We start from the raw sequence: 22,366 nt of genomic DNA, 5'->3' as shown, positions 1-22,366 counted from the left end.
AATTATCAATTACCAAAAGCTTCTCTGGAAACAATTTGAAAGGCTTAGAGCAATTCATGTTTCAGCAGGGTTATCAAAAATTCAGTCATTACAATGACAGTGCATGTAATTTGAATTTGGAGTATCATGTGTACGTCAGCAAAGTCAAGGGTTTTTGTAAATGTCCCGGTGAGTTAGTTTCTTTCAATTCAATAGATTTCCTTTGTCTTTTTTTTTTTTAATGGGTGACAGAGAGAGAGGGGGAATACAAGAGGGCGGAGGGCGAGAGAGAATCCCAAGCAGGCTCCATGCTGGGCCGATATGAGGCTCGATCCCGTGACCCTGGGATCATGACCTGAGCCGAAATCAAGAGCCAGATGCTTAACCTGCTGGGCCACCCGGGTGCCCCTGCTTCTTCTCTTTCACTTTAGTCTTACTTGTCTGGATCCACTGAATTGTTTTCTTGGGTGGAAAGGAAAAAGATGGAGTTAACTTTCCAAACAGTTTGCAACGTAAGATACAACGAGAAATGTGCTCCCGTTACAGGTGCCAGAGTGCTTTCCAAGAGGGTGTGCAAACCTGTTGTGCACCCATTAAACTTTCCATTAGTACCATATGAATTAGGAATCCTAATAAAAAGTACAGCTGAGTCACCTTGATTCGGCTGCTATTTGCAGAAAGAGTTCAGATAGATAAAATGTGTTTTACAATTCAGATGCCTGAGAATTTCTCAGATGGATGGGCTTTCTCCACGTGCAGGTTAAGTTGTCCAGGGTGCATGAACGTGAATGTGAAGATGGAACATTCATTTGGTGGAATGACAAATGGGATAACGCCCATGTGTGCAGGTCTGAGTGTTTGTGGGGGCATCACAGGTGGGCACGGGCACACACATGAGAGCATTCCTCCAGAGTGCCCATGGTCCCACCGCTTTCTCTCCTAGAAAAGATACCCATCATTAAGTAAACAAGGAATGGCTGGCAGACCACACTGGAAACACATGGAAGAGATAGACACATCTATCCTTCATAAACTCCTTAACACTTGAGATGTGCAAGGTCTAAAAGTCAAAGTACACACAACTGTTAAGTCAAAAAAATATATGGGGTGGGGCGCCTGGGTGGCTCAGTTGGTTAAGCATCCAACTCTTTAAAAAAAAAATTAATGTTTATTTTATTTTTGAGACAGAGAGAAACAGATCACGAGTGGGGGAGGGGCAGAGAGAGAGACACACGGAATCCGAAGCAGGCTTCAAGCTCTGAGCTGTCAGCACACAGCCCGAAGTGGGGCTTGAACTCGTCAACTGCGAGATCATGACCTGAGCCAAAGTCAGACGCTCAACCGACTGAGCCACCCAGGCGCCCCAAGCATCCAACTCTTGATTTTGGCTCAGGTCATGGTCTCACAATTGGTGAGATCGAGCCCCGCATTGGGCTCTGAGCTGATAGCATGGGGTCTGCTTGAGATTTTCCCTCTCTCTGCCCTCCCACACTCGCTCCCATGCATGTGTGCTCACACACGTGCTGTTTCAAATAAATAAACGTTAAAAAATATGTATATTGGGCAAAACTATTTGCTGCAAATGTAGATAGTTCACTGAAAATAATTTTTGGTTCATCAGTAATTTGGGGTACTGATCATTGGATGTATTGGTAAAGTCATAATTCGTTATTCATGAAGACTAATTTTGGCGATGCCTTAGTACTGTTTGAAAACAGTACTGGCCTATAGTGGGTGTTGGGTAAGTATTTGTTGACTGAATGAATAGATTCTGACACAAGCTCACACCATTGTCTTCATGGACAGTCTGTAACGAGCCGTCTTGGGCCACTGCACTCCAAGCAGGGGCCCCTCGTGTGCAAAGCACAAGGCAGGATGAAGCATGAATCTCTGCTGACCTCAGCGCCAGGGACTCAAGCGCTCTGAGTGCTCCAGAACTTGTGTGCAGACTGAGGCGTCGCCAAGTTCAGCCCAGTAATTCAAACCTCTGCAAATAATAACATCAACAATGAACAGCCCGACCCCCATCTGGGGCTGAGAAATCCTAGCTGCAGAAAAATTGAATTTTATTTTTCCTGGCTGGGAGTCCTTTATTCAGTTTTGATTTCCTTGGACAAATTTGTTAAGAATTTTGAACAATCATTCAGAGGGGCGAAATTAGGACACACCTTAGCCAGTGATCATATTCCTTGTTTAACAGAGCGAATGACTAACTGGAGAGGAGATGCAAAACATATTTAAACATGAGATTTCCGTTCTAAAAACTGTTCGGCCCTGTTGGTGGAGACCAAGTGAACGCACACGAAATACCCTGTTGGAAATGGCACTTTTAAGCTCGAAGTCTTTGGCTTCCTCTGTCCTTCTTGCTTTCCTCTCGGTTGTGGGGTGTCAGAGGGGCACGTTCTGGGCTTGTGCCCCCTCTCCCCCCACCTCCCACCCCGTCACGTGCGTGGCAGAGGGAAGGTGGCCTAGAGACAGGCATTTAGATGGGCCGTTTTATGCAAATCAGCACTGCCCAATAATTTGGCAGGGTCGAGGAAGTGAGCTCTGTTTCCTGCTGGCATTGAACTTGGTCTCAGTACCTGGGGGGTCTAGTTCAGGCTCAGTATTGGCTGTGTGACCGTGCGGAGTCCCTCTGCTTGTCTGAGACTCGGTCTCCTCTTCTGTAAGTGGAGGTGGTGGCCAATGCCTGTGTTGGCCTTGGTCTGCCTCCCAGGAGGAACCAGGTGGCCCATTCCAAGACAGAAGACGGTCTAACGAAGAGTGTCCTTGGAGAGATGTGGGCAGGGTTCGGGGGCTGACAAGGCCCAGCGAGAGCCAAAAGCCTTGCCCACCCCTAGGCCTAAAGGGTTGGGAGAGGTCGCTGTTAACAGCAGGGGCTGGAGCCGTGGGCCAGGGGACACCAGACTGATGGGAGCAGTGGATGTAGGTAGGACAACACAGCTCCTTCCAAAGTCTGGCCTGGGAGGGAGGGATCCTGGGAGATCAATCCTTTGACCCAGGGAGGGGGCCTGGAGCCTGTGCGCACATCTCTTCCCAACTCCATGTTCGTCGGTGTTAGCTTAAAAATCACGGTACAAGTATTTACACCATGGAAATTGGCCAACAGCACTACAAATCGGACTGTCTTCCAGAGACCTGGTCATCAAGCATTGACCAGCAGCCCTCGCCTTGTCCGAGCTCTTCCTGCCTTTTCCTTAAGGCTGTGCTGTCCTCACTTGTCTGACCCATCCATGGGGCTTCCTCAGCCGGGAGCCTGGGGGGAGCAGCCGCAGGTAGCCTGTGCAGGAACCCTCAGAGGGCTTAGAAGACCCACAGCCCTCCCGCATTGTGATGGGGGCATCGGAATTCTATGGCAACAGTGGGCCCCCCTGGACCTCCCCTTCTAGGAGAGGCCAAGGGTCAGGAGCAGGAGGAGGGACGTCTTCCGGATGCAGAGAGTTTACGAGGCAATGGGGACATAAGGGAGCCAACCTCAGCCACCTTCCGCTTCCCGCAGAAAATGGTCAGAGGAAGACGCTTCAATCCACCTTTAGACAAGGACGGAAGATGGGTAAGAAAGATGGGGACTCCTCTCGCCTTCCTCAGGTCACGTGGGTGTGGCCAAGCTCGCAGAACTGGGTCTAGATCCCGCTTCTGCTTCTCCTCCTGGGATCCCTTTTGAGGAATCGCCTCACCTAGCCTCGGTTCCTTCACCTGTCGAATGGGACTCTCATAGCGTTCTCAGGGGGACTAAATGAAATAAATCTGGTGTGTAAAACACTCAGCACACTCGTGAACGTCCATTGGGCAGTCGCTGCTGTGTGCTTAGTCCTTCTAAATCAGTCTCTTTGTCTGTTAAATGGGATCATAGTATACACCAGGGTTAGAGGGTTATTGTGTGGATTAATGACACAATTCATATGGAGCGGTTAGTAGGATTCACGGAAACAGAGTAACCATTCATTACTTGTTAACTATTATATGTATTAATGTATATACATATACATATATATTGTTTACTCCTTATACACCCTGCTTCATTCTTCAAAGATTTACAGTAATATATGGAAAATATTCAAAATAAAATAGGAAAGTATAAAAAAATAAAAATTCAGAATCAGTTTGAATATATTTTAGAAGAAGAGGCTGAGACTGGGAAAATACAGAACACATACAGGCCATATGGCCTACATGACAGCTATTTATATAATATCATCAGATTTGACACTGAGATTCCTGGCAGCCAAAGTAAAATGGGAAAGAGCGTGAACTACATAACACCAGTCTCCAAGAGAAGAATACAAGTTTCTCAGACTAGCTTCCCTTCTTTCTATCAGCTACAATACCCATGAGGATTGTGTTGGCCTGGCTATCATAAAAAGCTGACTACAGCGTCGTCACCTTATAAATAAGGGTTTGTATTTCGCGAGCAACAACAAATCCAGAAGTAGGCAGCTCAGGGCTGGTACACACGTCCGTGGGGGTCATCGGGACTTTTTCGGTCCTCTGTTCTGTTATCCTTGGAGTGGGGCTGTTCAACTCAGGCAGGTAAATGAGGGGGGACGGTCAAGGAACAAAACGACCCCTGGCACCTGTCCTCTAAGTCTGTCTCTTTGGTGGGGGAAAACAAAGTTATCCCAGGGGCCCCGCCCCGCAGACCCCCGCTAGCGTCTCTTTGGGTCACGTGGCTGAGCTTGCTGCACGGGAGTTTGGGGAGGTATTTTTTATACGCCACCTCAAACAAAGTCAGGGTTCTGCTATATGGGGGAAAGCAAGAGAGAGCGTTTCGTTTCCTCTTGTGATCCCACAACTTCCCAGAGCCCGGTCGCGGGTCTAGAGGCATTGCCTCCCGAGGTCTGACTTGAGCACTTGCTGTGGGGCCCTTCTGCTGCCAGCACCCAAGAGCATGAACAGAATAGTGCTGATCCTGAAGCTTCCCAAAGTAACTTGCAGACAAGTCGGGGAAATGAAAGAAATTGTTGGCTTTGAGTCAGCAGCGGCCCATTTGGGAGGACAGTAATTGCCACATTAGAGGTGACCGTCATTTTGCAGTTGACCTTGCTGGTTGAAATGTGGCTGTCGCCGGGTAGGAGAGGCTTTCTCCGTACACTTTCACCTTCCTGTTTAATATTGCAATCGTTGCGTGATTGAATGCAGCACAAATTTCACTGCCAACTAGTTAAAAAGCTGTATTTCACGGTTACAATATCTAACAGAAGGGTTTATGTCACAGCTATCATGTTATCACCATTCAATATATATTTTAAAAGAGTAAAATTAAAATGCTAGAGCCGTGGTTTTTTTTCCCCCCCTCAGTGATTTAGTCCATAGACTTCCGGAATACAAATGAACTCAAATCAGTTGTCACTTAGCTGGGGAGAGCGATGGTTCCTGATGCTGCAGAAACTCCCACCCTCCCAGCCCCACCCCTGATTTTCCATAGCTGCCCAGACAGGAACGTTGACACAGCCAGACTGGAGGAAGAGAGAAAGGAAAGGTTGCGAGTCTGGAGGACCTCTGTATTATTTGTATTTACTTTGGAAAAAGAATTGTTTTAAGACATGAAAAAAATGTAACAGAAGGAGTTAGAAGCCTATAGGTTGACTTTGGCAAATGTCTAGGGTATCTTGCTAAGTGGGAAAGCAAAGAGCAGAACAGTACGTATCGCACGGTCTGATGTTTGTAGAGTGACGGAAACCTCCTCTGCAGGTGGCCGTGTCGGCGTCTGTGAGTGCGCAGCCGCGAATATTGAATATTGTGATCTGGGGTGACAGAAAGGTGGGGAGAAAGTCACCAAAAATGACTGTTCAATAAGGAGGCGTTCGTGGTGTTTAGAAACCGCATGTATACTATGATCTTAGATATGCCACATTATACACAGGTACACACACACATCTACACGTCCGTGGCTGCATGTGCATGTAATGGGGATGTAGGCCAAGGATGGTCACCATCTGGGGTGCCTGGGTGGCTCAGTCGGCTAAGTGTCCGACTTCGGCTCAGGTCACGATCTCACAGTTCGTGAGTTCAAGCCCCGCGTCAAGCTCTGTGCTGACAGCTCAGAGCCTGGAGCCTGCTTCAGATTCTGTCTCTCTCTCTCTGCCCCTCCCCTGATCGTGCTCTGTCTCTCTGTCTCTCTCAAAAATAAACATTTAAATAAATAAACATTTTTTTTAAAAAAAAAAGATGGTCACCACTGAGTTCAGGGGAATTTGATTGCTTTACGTTTTTATGTTCACATCTTCTTAAACCATGAGTACGTGTTACAACGGTAAACGGAAACAAATACGATTATCTTTGTTGTGGAAAAAAAGAGAATGTAATGGATGCATTTAGTTAAGAAATGTTTAAATAGTGGAACATAATAGGGGAAAAAAGTCGTCCTCCTTCCAGGTTCCTTCCTCCATTCCTCCTCCTTCAGAGAGCCTTGATGCTGGCTGCTGGCTGGCCGGGCCCTAGCTCCCGCCTGGCAAGGCGGGCACTGGCCGGGCACTGCTCTGATCCCCATCCCATCTCTCCTCGCTCCACGTGCAGTCATTCCAAAGTGTTTCCTGAGAGTTCTTCGATTCGGATGTGTTCTGTAAGTTAGGCATTGTGGTCTTGCGTGCATGGATTATTTTTTTCACATAAATGGCGTTGGGCTATAGATCTCATTCTGCTTCTTTCTTTTTCCCACTCAGCACTGTGTTTCAAAGGCCGCTCGGCCGCTGTGTGTCACCTAGCCCAGTGCTGCTCATTGCTGCCGAGAACACCCCACCAAGTACACATCATGTAGGACGTAATCTCCCCCCCTTTTGACGTAAACAGTCACGTACTGAACGCACTTGCACAGGCAGGGAACAGGAGCCACCTGAGTATACAGGTACGCTGTGACGTGAGAAGGCATGAGGGAGAATGGCAGTGTTGGTCAAGTTCCTTATAATCCGGCAGAAAGCAAGGAGGACTGGCCTGAGGCCTGGCGGTAGGTTTGGGGACCAAGGAGGGGACAGCTGTGAGCAAAGATACAACCTGCTAACGGTCATCGAGCACTCTCTGGTGCGTGCACTTTCTCTTTTAATCGCACCCACGCTGTCAAAGAAGTGTTATTATTCCAATTTACAGACAAGGAAACTGGGACGTAGAGAAGTGAAGTCTCTTGCATAGGGCTGACCTCATAGGAGAGAGAGCCGGGATTGGACTCGGGAGCTTTGAATTCACAGTCTGTGACCCAGCCACCAAATTCTGCTTCCTCCCTTTGTTGGAAGGCCTCGGTGCTCTGACCCCAGGGATAACCCCTGGCTGGAGAGAGCTGCCTCCTCAAAAATCACCCCCTCTTCCTAGATCAACCCACACTTGGTGACTGATCGATGAGGGTGCAGAAAAGCCCAGTCCCGTCGCCCTAACTCAGGATGATTCTGAGAGGCCATCACGCGCCCAGAACTCTCTGTGGGGTGGATCAAGGCCTCTCTTGGGACGTCTTCCCTCTGCCCCGTCTTATTTCCTTCCTTCCTGTTCATAGGGAGATGCCAACAGCCTCCCCAGATAATCTTTATTATTACTATTTTGCTTTGTATCCTATCCCCTATTTTTTCCCTCTCCCCTCTACCGTTCTACCTTCTCAGGGCAGAGTCAGCTATGTTTCTCCTCCACCTCCTACCGGGGGAGGTTGGCTCACCCCTGTGAACGTGGGCTGGGTCCTCAGCCCCAGTACGGGGAGCGCCCTGACAGGAAGAAAGAGCTCAACCCATTTCTGTCTTCTCAGAGCACATCAGCTTTTGCTCACAGGTCACACCCCCCCCTCACCGGGCCACAGAAACATTTCCAGGCTCCAGCACAGCAGGGGCGGGCCCCGGTAACTTGAAACAGCCCGCAGTGATGGCCTTGGGCCATTACAATATTTTTTGGTCTTGGAAAGAATACTTGCAAATTACGAAAATTACGCCATTTCCTTCGCCCACCAGAAGCACCCAAATTGCATTTTGATCACGTTACAGAGGAAGCCCCGATACTTGGCTTTGAGGTTCAGATGTGTCTGGTTTTAATCACGGCCTGTGATGGTTTTCTAGTTCCCTCAGATTGGACTAACGCAGAAGACACCAGAATCCATCACAAGTGCTATGTTAAAAGAACCCCACAGCCCACGTGTGTCTCAGCAAGTGGAGGGGAGGCTACCCCCAATCTACAAGGTTCGAGAGAAGGTGAGTCCCGAGTGCTGGCCCGGGCCACGCGTCCCTGTGGCTCTCCAAGGGGGCGGCACCCACTGGCATTCCTGGCCTGTCAATTCTTCCTCGGAAGGAACTACTCTTTCGTCATCTTTGGGTCCTTAAATGCCGGTAGCATCCCACCTCCTATCCTGGTCACTCTGACACCCCAAATACTTCCTAGAAGGAACTGCCTCCTGGCTCAGACAATCAAGTTAGGCTCCTCTGTGGACAGGAAGACACCATCTTTGGTTACAGCTCACAGATCGTTAACAGGCACGTTCTGCCTCCCTGGCCAGTTCACCAGCGACTTCAGGGGCACGAAATGGCCTCAGGGAGAAGCCAGTGTGGACTTCACCCTTAGCTAACTCACGCAGCCAACTTGGGCCAGGATCCTTATCGGTCAGAGGAAGAACTTTGGTCTTGATGGCCTCCAAAGTCCCTTTCCAGCTTTCAATTCCACGAGCTTATACACTTGTCCTTCTTTGCCTCCAAAGAGGGTGTTTTGAAAGAGAATTTTTATGATTTTCCGCAAGGTCACCAATGAGGTTGACTTTTAAAGCCTTGAGTTGACAGGCACACCCATGACCTCCTGTCCCTCGCCGTCTGCTCCTCTCCGGTGATGGGTTTGGTTCTGTCTGCAGGTTCTGCCAGCACGCTGGGGTTCTGATGTGTCTTTTTTCCAACTCCTTCCCAATCTCTTCTAGCAAGCGGCAGATAACAACTTCCCCTTCTCCGTACACGACAATCGCTACAGCTTTCAGAGCTCTGGATGCTACCTTGACTCTGTGAGTATCTCCCTCCAGAGTACTAGCAAAACTGAGAGCGCCTCTAGTTTGCTAGACGATTTTCCCCAACTCGGGAACAAGGTCATGTGTGCACCTCACACTTCTCAAAGTATGAACTGCCCCATTCGCGAGCTTTCGTGGGAAGGTCTGTAACGGGAAAGAGGGGTTTCCCAGGTGTGTCTCTGGTGGACAGAACCAAGCCCCCCCGGGACAGGTCAGAGGGAGTCGAGCTTACAAAGTACAAAGGACTTCCCATAACTGGAGTTGTCTTTCCCCTAGAGGGGGTGAGTTGCCCTCAGCGGAGAAAATAAAGTCTGAGAGCACGTAGTGGTGGTTAACACAGCACCGTGCCGTGGAAACCTATATGTTGTGAGTGGCACACGCGACTGGAAAGGTTCTAGTAGCCCCGTGGAGTAAAAAAGAGGTGACATTAATTTTACTAATGTATTTTATTTAACTCGATAATTCCCCAAATGATCCGTTCGACATGTAATCAATGTAAACATTACTCATGAGATATTTTACATTCCCCAAGCGAAGTCTTTAAAATCCAGTTTTGTGTTTTATTCTTGTGACACCTCTGAGTTTAGAAGACCCACATTTGCAGTGCTCATGTGGCCACGGGGCTGTCAAAGTAGGCAGGGGAGGGTTAACACAGCTGAGGTAGAGGGTTGGATCACGTGATCTCTGAGACTCTTTACCAACTCTGAAAGTCCATGATGATGACGACGACGACGTGAATAATACCCACCATTTGTAAAGCATTTGCCCTGTGCTAGCATCTCCTACGATCTCATTGAACCATCATGACAACATTGCTGGCTAATTACTCTTATCATCCCCGATTTAAAGATGAGGAACCTGAGAACAGTGATGCTAAAAAGCTTGCCCGAAATTACTCTTTCCTCCAGGCTACCATCTTTAAGATAAATTGAAGTGGTTTAACCTAAAAAAGAATCTGGCTTTCCCTGGCAGAGTGTTGAACACAGAGCGAGAATACCCACTCTGCCTGACTCTCTAAATGGAATGTTTAACATCATTTTTTAAATTATCAAAGTAACAGATGTCCTTTACAACTTTCAAAGAATACAGAATTAAATAAATTTTCTTGAAAATTTGCACTCTTACTTTCCCTCCTCACAATCCTACCTTGATGACTCACAGATAATGGTTTGGTGGGCAAAATTTGAGAATTTTTTGCAATTCACATGCAAATATACACATATAAGCGTATATGTTGTTAATGATATAAACAGGATTGTACCACATATATTCTATCAGAGCTATGTTAGTCTCATAGAAAACACTGGAAGCTTTCCAACTTCCTCTACATTCTGGGCTGGTTTATATAAAGTGTGGAATTTCAGTTTAACGAGGTTTAGGTAGAATTTGCCCATAAAATTACTTGAGTTTGAGAACGTTTTTAGTTTTTGTTTTTTTTGTACTGTTTTCCCTTTTTAATTTCTCCATTGATTATTAATCTATTAAAACTGTCTATTTTTTTTTTTTTTTAATTTTTAAGGGTTTATTTATTTATTTATTTAGAGAGCAATTGAGGAGGGGAGTGGCAAAGGGAGAGGGAGAGAATCCCTGATTCAATCTCACAACCTCTCATGACTGTGAGGTCATGACCTGAGCCAAAATCAAAAGTCGAACGCTGAACCGACTGAGCCACCCAGGTGCATTGTTAAGATTTTATTTTTAAGTAATCTTTACACCCAATGTAGGGCTTGAACTCACAACCCCGAGGTCAAAGTCACACACTCCACCAACCGAGTCAGCCAGGTGCTCCCCAACTTTCTATTTCTTCTTGAGTAGATTTTGTTGACATGTGTCTAAAGTGTATTTGTTTCCAAATCTGTTGGTGTAACATCTCCTAAAATACTCTTAGTTTGCTGTTCTTTTATATCTTTTTTGGTTGCGTGTTTAATTCATATACTTGCAACTGTTTTTGTTAGTAAACCTACTAAAACTAGGAATTTTCCTTAGATTATTGCTTTGGCTACATCTGAACATGTTTTTAAACTAGAGTTTCATTATTATTTGCTTCCAAATAGTCTATGATTTAATTTTTAACTCTAAAAATAATTTAGAAGAATGTTTTGAATTTTCTACGTAGCTAGAATTTTTTCAGATCAACTTCTGTTGCTAATATCTAGTTCTATGGTTTATATAAGTTCTATAGAATATGAATTTTGAATTATAAAGATTATCTTTGTTATCTTGTACATGATTGATTTTAACAAAAATTTCATGGGTGTTTACAAAGTTGGTTGCAAAATTCTTAATTTTATTAAGGCCATTATTTATGTTATTCAAATCCTTCATAACCTTTTCTTAATTTTTGTCTTCATTTGTCAATTTTTCCTTCTAAGATTATTCTTGAGTTTCTAAATTTTTTTAACCTTATGTAATTCTTTCAACCTTATGTAGTTTAATATCATATTTTTCTGCATAATAATTCATGAATATTTTATGTTCTTGGTGGCTCTTATTATTTATCAATACGAAGCACCTTTTACATACTTTAGTGTTTTTAGGCATGAATTCTGAATTGCAATATTAGCTTTGCCACTATTACTTTCCTTTTTTTTTTTTTAATAATTTATTGTCAAATTGGTTTCCATGCAACACCCTGTGCTCATCCCAACAGGTGCCCTCCTCCATGCCCACCCCCCATCAATCCTCAGTTTCCCCTCTTCCCCACCCCCCATCAATCCTGTTTATTCTCAGTATTTAAGAGTCTCTTATGGATTGCCTCCTTCCCTCTCTGTAACCTTTTTTTTCCCCTTCCTCTCTCCCCTGGTCTTCTGTTGAGTTTCTCGGGATCCGCTTATGAGTGAAAACATGGTATCTGTCTTTCTCTGCCTGACTTATTTCACTTAGCATAACACCCTCCAGTTCCATCCACGTTGCTACAAATGGCCAGATTTCATTCCTTCTCATTGCCAAGTAGTATTCCATTGTATATATAAACCACATCTTTTCTATCCATTCGTCAGTCGATGGACATTTAGGCTCTTTCCATAATTTGGTTATTGTTGAAAGCGCTTCTACAAACATTGGGGTACAAGTGCCCCTATGCATCAGCACTCCTGTATCCCTTGGGTAAATTCCTAGCAAACACTATTACTTTCCTATTGCTCACATTCATTACTTACATTATGGTTTATTTCTTTGTCTTTTACTTTTTAGTCAATTTGTATTTTTTAAAAAAAGTTTCTTTTATGTTTATTCATTTTTGAAAGACAGAGAGAGACAGAGCAAGAGCAGAGGAGGGGCAGAGAGAGAAGGAGACACAGAATCCAAGCAGGCTCCAGGCTCTGAGCTGTCAGCACAGAGCCCGACGCGGGGCTCGAACTCACGAACCGTGAGATCATGACCTGAGCCGAAGTCGGACGCTTAACCGACTGAGCCACCCAGGCGCCCCTGTATTTTTTTAATTATAAATAGAATAGAGCATTTTTTTTTAAATCTAAGAGTCATTGTTTCTTTGTATAAGAATTCCATCCATTCCAATTGTTATGATAATTTATGTTTTGGGTTTTATTTCTGTTGTTTCATTGTCTGTTTCCTATTTACCATGTTTGCACTTTGTTTCTTTTAATTTGTCCCTCTCCTGACTTAGCTAGATTGAATTTATTTGCTCACTGGCTTCTATTGTCTACCAGTGGCTACCCTTAACTATAAATGTTTAAGAAATGCATTGATATTATATTATCCTATGAATATAAAATGTAATATCTATAGTTACCCCCCAACTCCCAGCCCCCAAAGGTATGGCAAGTTCTTCAACGTACTGACCTTCCTCACTTTAGTGGCCAGACTGTGCTGTCCCAACTCACGGAGGTGCCATTTTCATGGGATAATGTTAAGTGGCACCTCCTGGGTTTCACAGCTATCAAATTGAAATCCTACAAATTTCAGTTCCAGATTTGTTTCTCTCTCCCCCCCTTCCTCCCCCCTCCATTCCTTCCTTTTTGTGGATTCTTACCTGAAGTTTCAATATATTTCAATTTTTCATAGTTACATTATCAGCAAGTATTTAGACGTGTTTACATTTTTTTTTATTTTTTTATTTTTTAGAGAGAGCAGGGAGGGGCGGAGGAGAGAGGGTGAGAGAGAATCCCAAGCAGGCTCTGTGCTGTCAGCTTGAACTCACAGGCTGTGAGATCATGACCTGAGCTGAGATCAAGAGTCAGATACTTAACCGACACCTCAACAATCTTCTGGAAGGATTAGGGCTTCTGTTGTTATTCCCGGCAAGTAGTTAGACTTAATTACAAGCTTTACTTGTTGCTGTCCTTGTACCTCTTTCCCCTATTCATTTTGTCTCTTTCTTTTATTTTACTTCACTTTTTTTCCTGGACTATCGGCAAGTACCTTGTTAGAAAGGTGCTCGGGCAGCATCTTCCCTTGGTGTCTCTAGAACCAGCCTCTCCCGTTCTCTCTGCCCCAGCACCAGGGACACATCTATGGGGACTACATTCCTCCTCAAACCCCTTGGATCTGGAGCCTCTACACTGTCCCCGTGAGGTTCCCCACAAATAGTCCCGTTACTAAACTCTCTTCCAATTACCCTAAATTGAGGGTGCCACCTGCTGTCACTCTGAATGACACTGGTCCTTATGAAACAACAAACTCACTTTGCTACAGAGGGTCCTTGTGTGATTTTTTTCAGCTTCCCGTGGGTTTATCGGATGTCACTCCATCATGAGTCCAGGACGATCTATAATGTAAAGTCTGGGCAATCTCATGTCCGTTTCCTTCTAGTCTTTTGTCGAAGCATAGTGTTTTCTTCTAATTATGGGTCAGATCGAAAGCACAATTCTGAATACAGAGTAATTCTCAGGTTCACATGTGAGGTCCTGAGAGTTAATGAGGAATCCTGTGGGCAGACCCCCAAGGGTGTTGTTTCCTGAGTGGGAAAGAGTTCAGCTTCCCTCGGAGTGAGAACCATCTACCCCATTGAATGCTGGGATGCAGCCAGAGGCAGATTCACCGAGGTGCCACCTGGGTGCAGAGAACCTGACTGGGGTGCCTGGGAGTCTAGGCTGGCTAATAGGCTGTTTCCAGCTGTGGTCTCTCTGGTTCTGCCCTCTATGTCTCTAGAAGACCAATCCCCTTGGCAAGTAAATCCATTGGTGGAAGTGGAAGGTTACGAGAACAATAACGAAACTCCACCAGCATGCTTTCGGTGTTGATTTATAGGTTGGTAAAGGATACCTCTCATAGCCATTGCCATGTTGTGTATTAAGACATAGGCTATCATGTAGCTGGTTTTATTAAAGACTTCAGAACTCTTTGACTTTGAATATTTTTCTCCTAATCTTCTTATAATTCTTCTCCAGGGCCTGGGACGTAGGAAGATCTCCCCAGAGAAAAGGCAACACGTTTCAAGAAATTTCAATCTGTGGGCATGTGACTATGTCCCATCTTATCTTGATGGCTTTTCAAATAACCAAATATCTTATGTCTGTCAAGAAATCGTGGTGGTCCCAATTTTCAGACGCTTCCCAAAGCATTATAATGAGATATGGAACTCTTTTAAATTTATTCCTCAGAGAAGCTATACAGAGGTTTTGAAAAAGAATCCCAAAGTAAGTTTTACTATTGACAAATTTTTGGTTCTTCACGGGAGCCCTAAATCCTTCCAGAAGATTGTGGATGAGTTTTGTAATATTGGTATTGCCCTGGACATTCTAAAAGCATGTGTTTTCCGGTCCAGCACCACTAGTCGAAATAGGATTTACATTAGAGGTTAGAGACTGTATACGCCTTACGCGGAGGTGAAGTACTCTTGCAGTGATAAACAGAGACTAAAGTCCTTATGTGGAGAAACAAGAAAAGCTACAGATTACGTTATCATCATATCATTATGTTGTTATGTTATCACTCCCCACCTTGAAAATATTTCTGTTTTTTAATAAGGTTGAAAAACATTCAAGTCCTTATAAAATAAAGACATGCGAAGATACACACACTGTAAATGAAAGGATTTTGAACAAAAAATGTATTTGAAGGAACTTTGAAATTGCCACATTACCTTTGGGTGAAGTTTTAAAAATTATGTAATTAATATATGATTCTATTTTTCTTTTGAAAGTTCAAACAATACAGAGGAACCAGAAGTCCCCCTTGATTTCATCACATCTCCAATCCTTGTCCTGTCCCCAGAAGTAAGTTAACCATTTGTTTCTATTCTGTGCTCTTGTAATGTGTAACTACATATACATTTTGAACATAAACTGTTATACAGACCATAATGCTCTATACCTTTCTTTTTTTTTAAATTTTTTCTGATGTTTATTTATTTTTGAAGGAGAGAGAGACAGAGCGTGAGGGAGGAGGGGCAGAAAGAGAGGGAGACACAGAATCCTCCGAAGCAGGCTCCGGGCTCTGAGCTGTCACCACAGAGCCCAAAGCGGTGCTCGAACTCAAGACTGCGAGATCATGACCTGAGCCGAAGTCGGCCGTTTAACTGACTGAGCCACCCAGGCGCCCTTTTTTTTTTTTTTTTCTTGGATTTTCTATGCAGACAATTATATTGCTCGTGAAAATGGTAATTTATGTCATTGATACCATTTATACATTTCCCCCCGCCCCCTGGTTTTGCATCAGGCACAATTTGAGTATTAGCACAGATAGTCCTTATTTTGAACTTAATCAGGCTGCTTCTAATGTGCCACTCTGAAGTCTGACTATTGCTGTAGGTTTTAGATAGATAATCTCTATCTAGTTAAGAATCATCTCATTTTTCTTAAATTTATTATCTATTTTGAGAGAGAGAGAGAGAGAGAGAGAGAGCATTCACATGCCCATGAATGAGGGAAGGGCAGAGAGAGAGAGGGAGAGAGAATCCCAAGCAGGCTCTGCAGGGTCAGCACAGAGCCCGATGCGGGCCTTGATCTCACGAATGGTGAGATCACGACCTGAGCCCAAATCGAGAGTCCAACACTTAACTGACGGAGCCACCCAGAATGATCTCTTATTCTTTATTTCCTGTTTTCTTCCCCCTAAGATATATTTTTTTAAGTCCATGTAAAGTATGTACATGGGAAAAAGAGAATTAAACAATGAAATACCGTTTCCCTGATGTCCTTGACCTCAGTCCCCATTTTTCCTCCCAGTGTCAGCCCTACTGACACTTTTTTGTGTGTGCCTATGTTTCCAGGCAGCCTGTATAGATCCTCTCTCTGCCTCCCTCTCCCTCTCCCTCTCCCTCTGTCTCTCTCTCTCTCTCTCTCTCTCTCTCACCCTTTAACAAACATCAATGGCAGACACCGTTCCACTGTTGGTCTCTGCGGTTCCACTAACAACTGCACTTACGAATGTGTCTTTGAAGTTTGAAAGTAAGTATCAGTACCTACAAATCTACTTCTTTTGTTAAGCGCGGCCGCCTGGCATTTCATTACACGGGTGCGTCGTGCTCCCGGAATCTTTTGGTGGGCATTTGTGCAGTTTTCTGTCTTTTCCTCCTGTAAACACCTTGATAGGTAGATATTTGCAGCCATGTCCAAGCACTTCTGCATGGCAAAATTCATAAAAATAAACTCGTTCAACTGAAGAACACGTGGATTTTAAATTTTAGTTTACGTTACGTTTAAAAAATCTTAAGATCAAATTTTCTAAAAGGGGCTATGCTCCAGCTTACAACTTCCCTAACAAGATACAAGATACGGGCGCTTCTGTTTCCCACACGCTTGCACAGCCAAAGTTTTTTTTCGATATTTACCCATTTGTTAGCTAAAAAAAACCAAAAAACAAACAACAAAAAACAAAACTGGCATCGTATTTTGATTTGCATCTCTTTCATTGTGTGTGTGTGGCTATTGAAAAGCCATTGGTGTTTCTTTTGCTGTGAACTGTTTTTCTGCATCTTTCACTAGTTTTCCTATTGGTTCTTTTGTCTTATTCTTCAATTATTTGTATGGTTTCTATTTTTTTTAAGTTTATTTATTTTGAAAGAGAGAGCGAGAGAGCAAGCAGGGATGGTGCAGAGAGAGGAGAGAGAGAATCCCAAACAGGCTCCATGCAGCCCTGATGCAGGGCTTGAACTCACGGACCGCGACACTTAACCGCCTGAGCCACCCAGGCACTCCTGGTTCTTGATGTATTAAGATATGGAGGCTTTTGTATCAAATGTGTTGCAAGTGTTTTATCTAGTGTGTTGGTTATTCCCTCGTTGTTACTGTATGTATTTCTAATTAATAGACTTTGAGCAGTTTTAGGCTTACAGGAAAATCGGATGGGAAGTATGCAGTTCCCATACACCCACTCTCCCCCCTTCCTCACCTACCACGGTTTCTCCTATGGTTAACATCTTGCACAGGTGTGGTATGCACTATATTTTTAGTTCTGCATATATTTTCGTGTAATAGGATGTATGAATCTCCTATTTAATGGCTTCTGGATTTCATGCCTTGCTTAGGACCTCCTTTGAGACTATGAAATAATTCTAAGAGCTTATTGTAGTTTTTTTTTTTAATGTCTGTTTATTCATTCATTCATTCATTCATTTTGAGAGAGAGAGGAAGAGAGAGAATCCCGAGCAAGCTCAGCGCCGAGCCCCACGCAGGGCTCGATCTCACGACCGTGAGATATCATGACCTGAGCAGAAATGAGGAGTTGGATGCTTAACCAACTGAACCACCCAGGCGCCCCAACTTTATATATGGGGCCCCATATATATATATATATAGCGCCCCAACATATATATATATATATATATATATATATATATATGGGGTGACGTTTTAGCAAATGACGTTTTGGCGCCTATTGAGATGATCATATAAATTTTCTATATTAATCTGTGAGTGTAATAAAGTATATCCATGGATTTTCTAATGGTGAACCGCTCTAGCATTCCTAGAGACAAACTGTAGTTAGTTGTTTCTGATATGATGTATTATTCTTTTGATAAATTGAGGATTTGATATGCCATTTTTAAAAGGATTTTAAAATCTATTTTTACTATGCCCTGACACTGCTTGTACAAATTGCAAGTGTCTATAGAATTTGCTACTAAATCTCCCAGACCTGGTGCAGTTTTCAGGTACAGATCCTGATCCTTGAACATCTTTTCAATGTATTTTATAGAAATTAGTCTGTATCTTCTCTGCCTTTTTTTCTTTTTCTCTAATTGTGGCCACTTTTTTTAAAAGCTTATTTATTTGTTTTTAGTAATCTCCACACTCGACGTGGGACTCAAACTCACGACCCCAAGATCAAGAGTTGCCCACCCCTCCAACTAAGCCATCCAGGGGTCCCCATCTAAATTTGGTTGCTGTTATTTGTAGAGGAAATCATCTGTTTCATATGGATTTTTGAATTTTGGGTATTTAACCTAGTTATTCTCTCTAATGCTTTAAAGTTACATCCTGTCCTTCGACACGTTAAATGTTGGTCACATGTCTTTGCTCTGTTTACCGAATCTACATTTTCGCCGCTGCTGTTTGCTTTTGATCTTACTAATTTATGCTTTCCTGTTTATGTATTCTGTTCTTGGGCTTATTTTTATTTTTCCTAGCTTCTCCAGGTGAAAGCATAACTCAATTATTTGCAGCCTTTCCTGTTTTCTTGTAAATGTAGGCAAGGCAATTTCTTTCCAATGCAACTTTGTAGACACATCATGCTCCTCTACTTATTGTTAATTTTATTTTTATTATTTTTTTTACCTTGTTTCCCCCTTGTTAAAAAAGTTTTTATTTACATTCCAGTTAATATACAGGGTAATATTGGTTTCAGACGTACAGCGTGGTGATTCAATGCTCCTGTACGACACCCGGTGCTCATCACAGCACGTGCGGTCCTTAGTCCCCATCACCGTTCCACCATTCCTGCTGCTCGCCTCCCCCCTGGTAACCACCACTTTGTTCTCTAGAGTTAAGAGTCTGTTTCTTGGTTTGCCTCTCAGACACACAGATCAATGGAACAGAATAGGAAACCCAGAAATGAACCCACAACTCTGTGGTCAATTAATCTTCGACAAAGCACGAAAGTACATCCATTTTCAAGTAGCTTGTCATTTTCTTTTTTCACCCAAGAATTAGTACGAAGTATGTTTTCTGTGGGGTGCCTGGGTGGCTCAGTTGGTTGAGCATTCAACACTTGATTTTGGCTCCAATCATGATGTCACAGTTCGTGAATTCAAGGCCGGAGTCAGGCTCTGAGCCTGCTTGGGATTCTCTTGCTCTCTGCCCCTCCCCCGCTTGCTTAGGCACAAGCATGTTCTCTCCCAAAATAAATAAATAAATAAAAACCTTTTAAAAAGGACTATATTTTTCCGTTAATTCTTTTGTTATTTTTCATGGTCTGTATTTTATTAACTGATTAATTTTTGCGTTGTGGTCAGTAACTAAGATCTGTATAATTTTTGCTTACAGAAAGGTTGAAAGTGCTGTGGCTTAACACATTGGTCAGTTTTTGCAACTGTTTTATGTGTTTGAAAAGGATGTGTAATTACCCCTTAAAAATTTTATTTTGAAAGCAGTATAGATCTGTACAAAGTTGTGGGGTTTTTTTTTAAGTGTTTGAGGGGGTGAGGGAAGAGCAGAGAGAGGGAGACAGAGAATCCGAAGCAGGCTCCATGCTGTCAACAAGGAGCCTGATGTGGGATGAATTTCCTCCCATTTTCTCTCCCCCCACTCCTACTCCCAGGTGCCCTCACAAACCCTCAGTTGCCTCACTCCTGCCTCGCCTCGCCTCTCTCTGCCCAAACACCAGCAATCGCCAACAGGAGTTACCCCAAACTCAGTGTGCTAGGGATGAAATTCACAAACTCACGAGAAAGGTTTGCAGAACCGTATCTGCGATTGGGTGAAGGAGGGACACAGCGATGGGGGAAGATCAGCCTCCGCTCTTGGGGATTGAAGAATGGGGGGGCATGTTTACCATCGACAAAAACACAAATTAGAGAACTGGCCCTTAAACCCAGTCTTTTCTCATTTAATTGTTTTCTACACAAAATGTAAATACCACTGTCCCACGACCTCACCTTAAGGGCTCAATCCGGTGAACCAAGAACAAAGGACACAGCACTTTAATGGAAGGGGAGCCCTCAGGGACTCAGGTGAACTCCCCAAGTACAATAACCCACTTTACCGAAATAAAAGTCTCTAATAACTTGGCACAATGTCAATGACTTGCCATTGTTGGTTCTTTGTTTTAGTGCGTTGTTTTGAACAGAGGAATAAACAGCCAGTTAAAGAAACCCCAACTTACTAATCAATTACATGCAGGTGTTTATAGATTTCTGCTGTCTTAACGAATGAGACTTGGACTTGTGCCATCCTAGAAATGACTTAGATGCTAAAAGAACAGCTGATGGTTTGGCAATACTCTTTCAGAGCAATGCTGCCTAATATCCCTCCCGGAGCCACACCGGGAAGCTTCCGTTACTTACTGTGCATGTTGGAAGCATGTGCCTAGCGACTGGCTTTCTTGTTTATAAAAATCAGATCTCAGGCCCTTAAAGATCAGAGTTAAAAGAGCAGAGAGATGATCTCCTATTTGAAGCCCACCCTTGAACACTGTCTATTTTTAGGCAGAGAAGCACATTCTCGTTTGGTCTGTTTTGACACTTAGGACTATTTTTAAAGACTGCCTTGTGCCGTCTCTTTGTTTTGCACGTTTTGTCGCCGTCTTCGGCCAAAGCCATCCCTGTTCTAGTGGCTGCGCACCAGGTTCAGATGCGGTGGCTGGCTGTTCCTGCCGTGGCTGATAGGCTAGCCATCCCCGGAACAGGGTCCACTTGGCATTTTTGCGGTCAACTGCAACTCGAATCAAAGTTCAGGACACATCGCCGCTGTCCCGTGGGCCAAGACAAAAGGACGCTTCACCCAATGGAGCATTTTTTTTTTTTTTAATCTACAGAACTGGTACCATATTGAGGACTCCTGAGGTGGGGGGAGCTGTGTGTGGGGGAGGAAGGGCTTGAAATGACAAGCTAAGTATAGGTTCCCCATATGTTCCGCTGAGTTCATGAAAGAATCCATGCTGTTATGGTAACACCCTGAGGACCATAAAACAAGCAAGAAGAATCCATTTCCTCCTCTGGGCTCTTTGCTGCTGCCCACAATCTTGGGTCCTAATGCGATATCCGGAGCCCAAGATGTGGGTCGAGCCCCTTTTAGCTCGGGTCTGGGCTTGGTGGCTTAACACCACGGCTCAAGTCCTGCTTTTCTCTGGGCGGAGTGAGGCTGGCACTTCCCAAACACACAGGGTAGTCATTCTCGAGTGCCCGTGCCGTGCGGAGGACTCGGAAAGCACTGTGTAAGTGTGAAATGCTGTACGTTGCCTTTATAAGTACCTATCAAAACAAACGAAAACATCTCATTTAACACCCAGTATTTAAGTAAACACGTTGCAAATATACCAAAATAATCCCCCCCAAATATTAAACAACAAATCAACCCCCTGTCAGAGCCTGACTCACTGAATAAATGGAATGAATAAAATTGTAACTCACACGCTTGACTACGGCTCTATGAAATTGTCGAATTTGTGAGGTGTAGCGTGTGATTTCTGCACAGAAGAACCAAAATAACTTCAAACGCTGTCTTCTCTCCCCCAGTCGAAATCAAACAGATCTGCAGGTTTCCAAATTGGGCCATACCGGCACGAGAGCACACATCACATTTTCTTCCCTTCTTTCCCTCCCCCCTGCCCAAACAGGAGGCAGCGTCAGAAAGTCAGATCCAAGAAGCTTTGTTTCGGCTCCACCTGGGCGCTGGTCTGGTCGTGTCGCTTGGAGCCGTGGAGCTGGTTCCCAGGGGAACGAACGAGTGTGCTCATGACCCAGGGTCACAGGGTTGTTCGCGGGATCGTAAGTGACCGCGGTAGCATCTGGCCTTCCCTGCCCTAGAACACATTGCTGTTCCTTAGGCCTGAAGGAGAAACGTTGAAGCTGTCGTAAATATTCTCCCGCCGTTTATAACCTTGGTCAAAGCACCCAGGACCCTTGTCAGCCACGAGTGACGTGTGCAGTCCTTCTGCACACGCCATGGCGGTCCCCAGAAAGGACGGGCAAGTCTCAACAACACCCCATGGGAGAAATCAGATTGTTCCCCTGAGAACAGACAGGCACCCAGGCCTGGGCAAACCAATGCCTGACATCTGTCACATTCGGGATCTTTAAAAGGAGGGATTTGGCTCTGTGCATCCACAGTCACTGGAGAGCTCAGCGTCTTTAGCCAATCAGGACAGTTCTGATCAAAGCAGGTATGTTTGCCAACTCAACCTGGCCTAATTTCTAGCTCCTTCCTAACAGGGCTCTGCCCCCTTCCCTTTGGGCCTCGTGAGCCACGTTCTCACGGGCACCAACTGAATAAATGTAAGACATGCCCAAACACCTCACGTGTTGACTCATCACTCAACGACTGTTTTTCGAGCCTCTGCCTTGGGCATTGGGGAACAAGGCTGAGCAGGGACAGA

General features: G+C 44.4%; 1 protein-coding gene across 3 annotated transcripts; it reads left to right on the top strand.

The window, feature by feature from the left end:
• The first annotated feature begins 3,339 nt into the window (after positions 1 to 3,339).
• TEX36 (testis expressed 36) lies at positions 3,340 to 22,283 on the top strand. Of its 3 annotated transcripts, none has more exons than XM_015070093.3 (6): positions 3,340 to 3,532; positions 8,007 to 8,138; positions 8,849 to 8,929; positions 14,281 to 14,529; positions 15,036 to 15,108; positions 21,608 to 22,283. In XM_015070093.3, the coding sequence occupies exons 1-5, from the start codon at positions 3,482 to 3,484 to the stop codon at positions 15,069 to 15,071; spliced, it is 549 nt and encodes a 182-aa protein (XP_014925579.1). In that variant the 5' UTR covers positions 3,340 to 3,481; the 3' UTR covers positions 15,072 to 15,108; positions 21,608 to 22,283. The 3 variants fall into 3 exon arrangements, with proteins under 3 accessions (XP_014925579.1, XP_026919152.1, XP_026919154.1); XM_027063351.2 differs by lacking the exon at positions 21,608 to 22,283 and adding an exon at positions 18,680 to 19,072; XM_027063353.2 differs by lacking the exon at positions 14,281 to 14,529.
• Positions 22,284 to 22,366: the final 83 nt, after the last annotated feature.

The sequence above is a fragment of the Acinonyx jubatus genome, chromosome D2 (assembly GCF_027475565.1).
Source record: "Acinonyx jubatus isolate Ajub_Pintada_27869175 chromosome D2, VMU_Ajub_asm_v1.0, whole genome shotgun sequence".
Classification (NCBI taxonomy): domain Eukaryota; kingdom Metazoa; phylum Chordata; class Mammalia; order Carnivora; family Felidae; genus Acinonyx; species Acinonyx jubatus.
Note: the sequence above shows the minus strand (reverse complement) of the source record. Positions and strands in the feature narration are given on the sequence as shown.

Coding starts and splice junctions, on each gene's coding strand:
- TEX36 (XM_015070093.3), top strand. CDS start 3,482: ATGGTCAGAGGAAGACGCTTCAATCCACCTTTAGACAAGGACGGAAGA. Junction 8,139..8,848: donor TCTACAAGGTTCGAGAGAAG/GTGAGTCCCGAG, acceptor AATCTCTTCTAG/CAAGCGGCAGATAACAACTT. Junction 8,930..14,280: donor CTGGATGCTACCTTGACTCT/GTGAGTATCTCC, acceptor ATTCTTCTCCAG/GGCCTGGGACGTAGGAAGAT.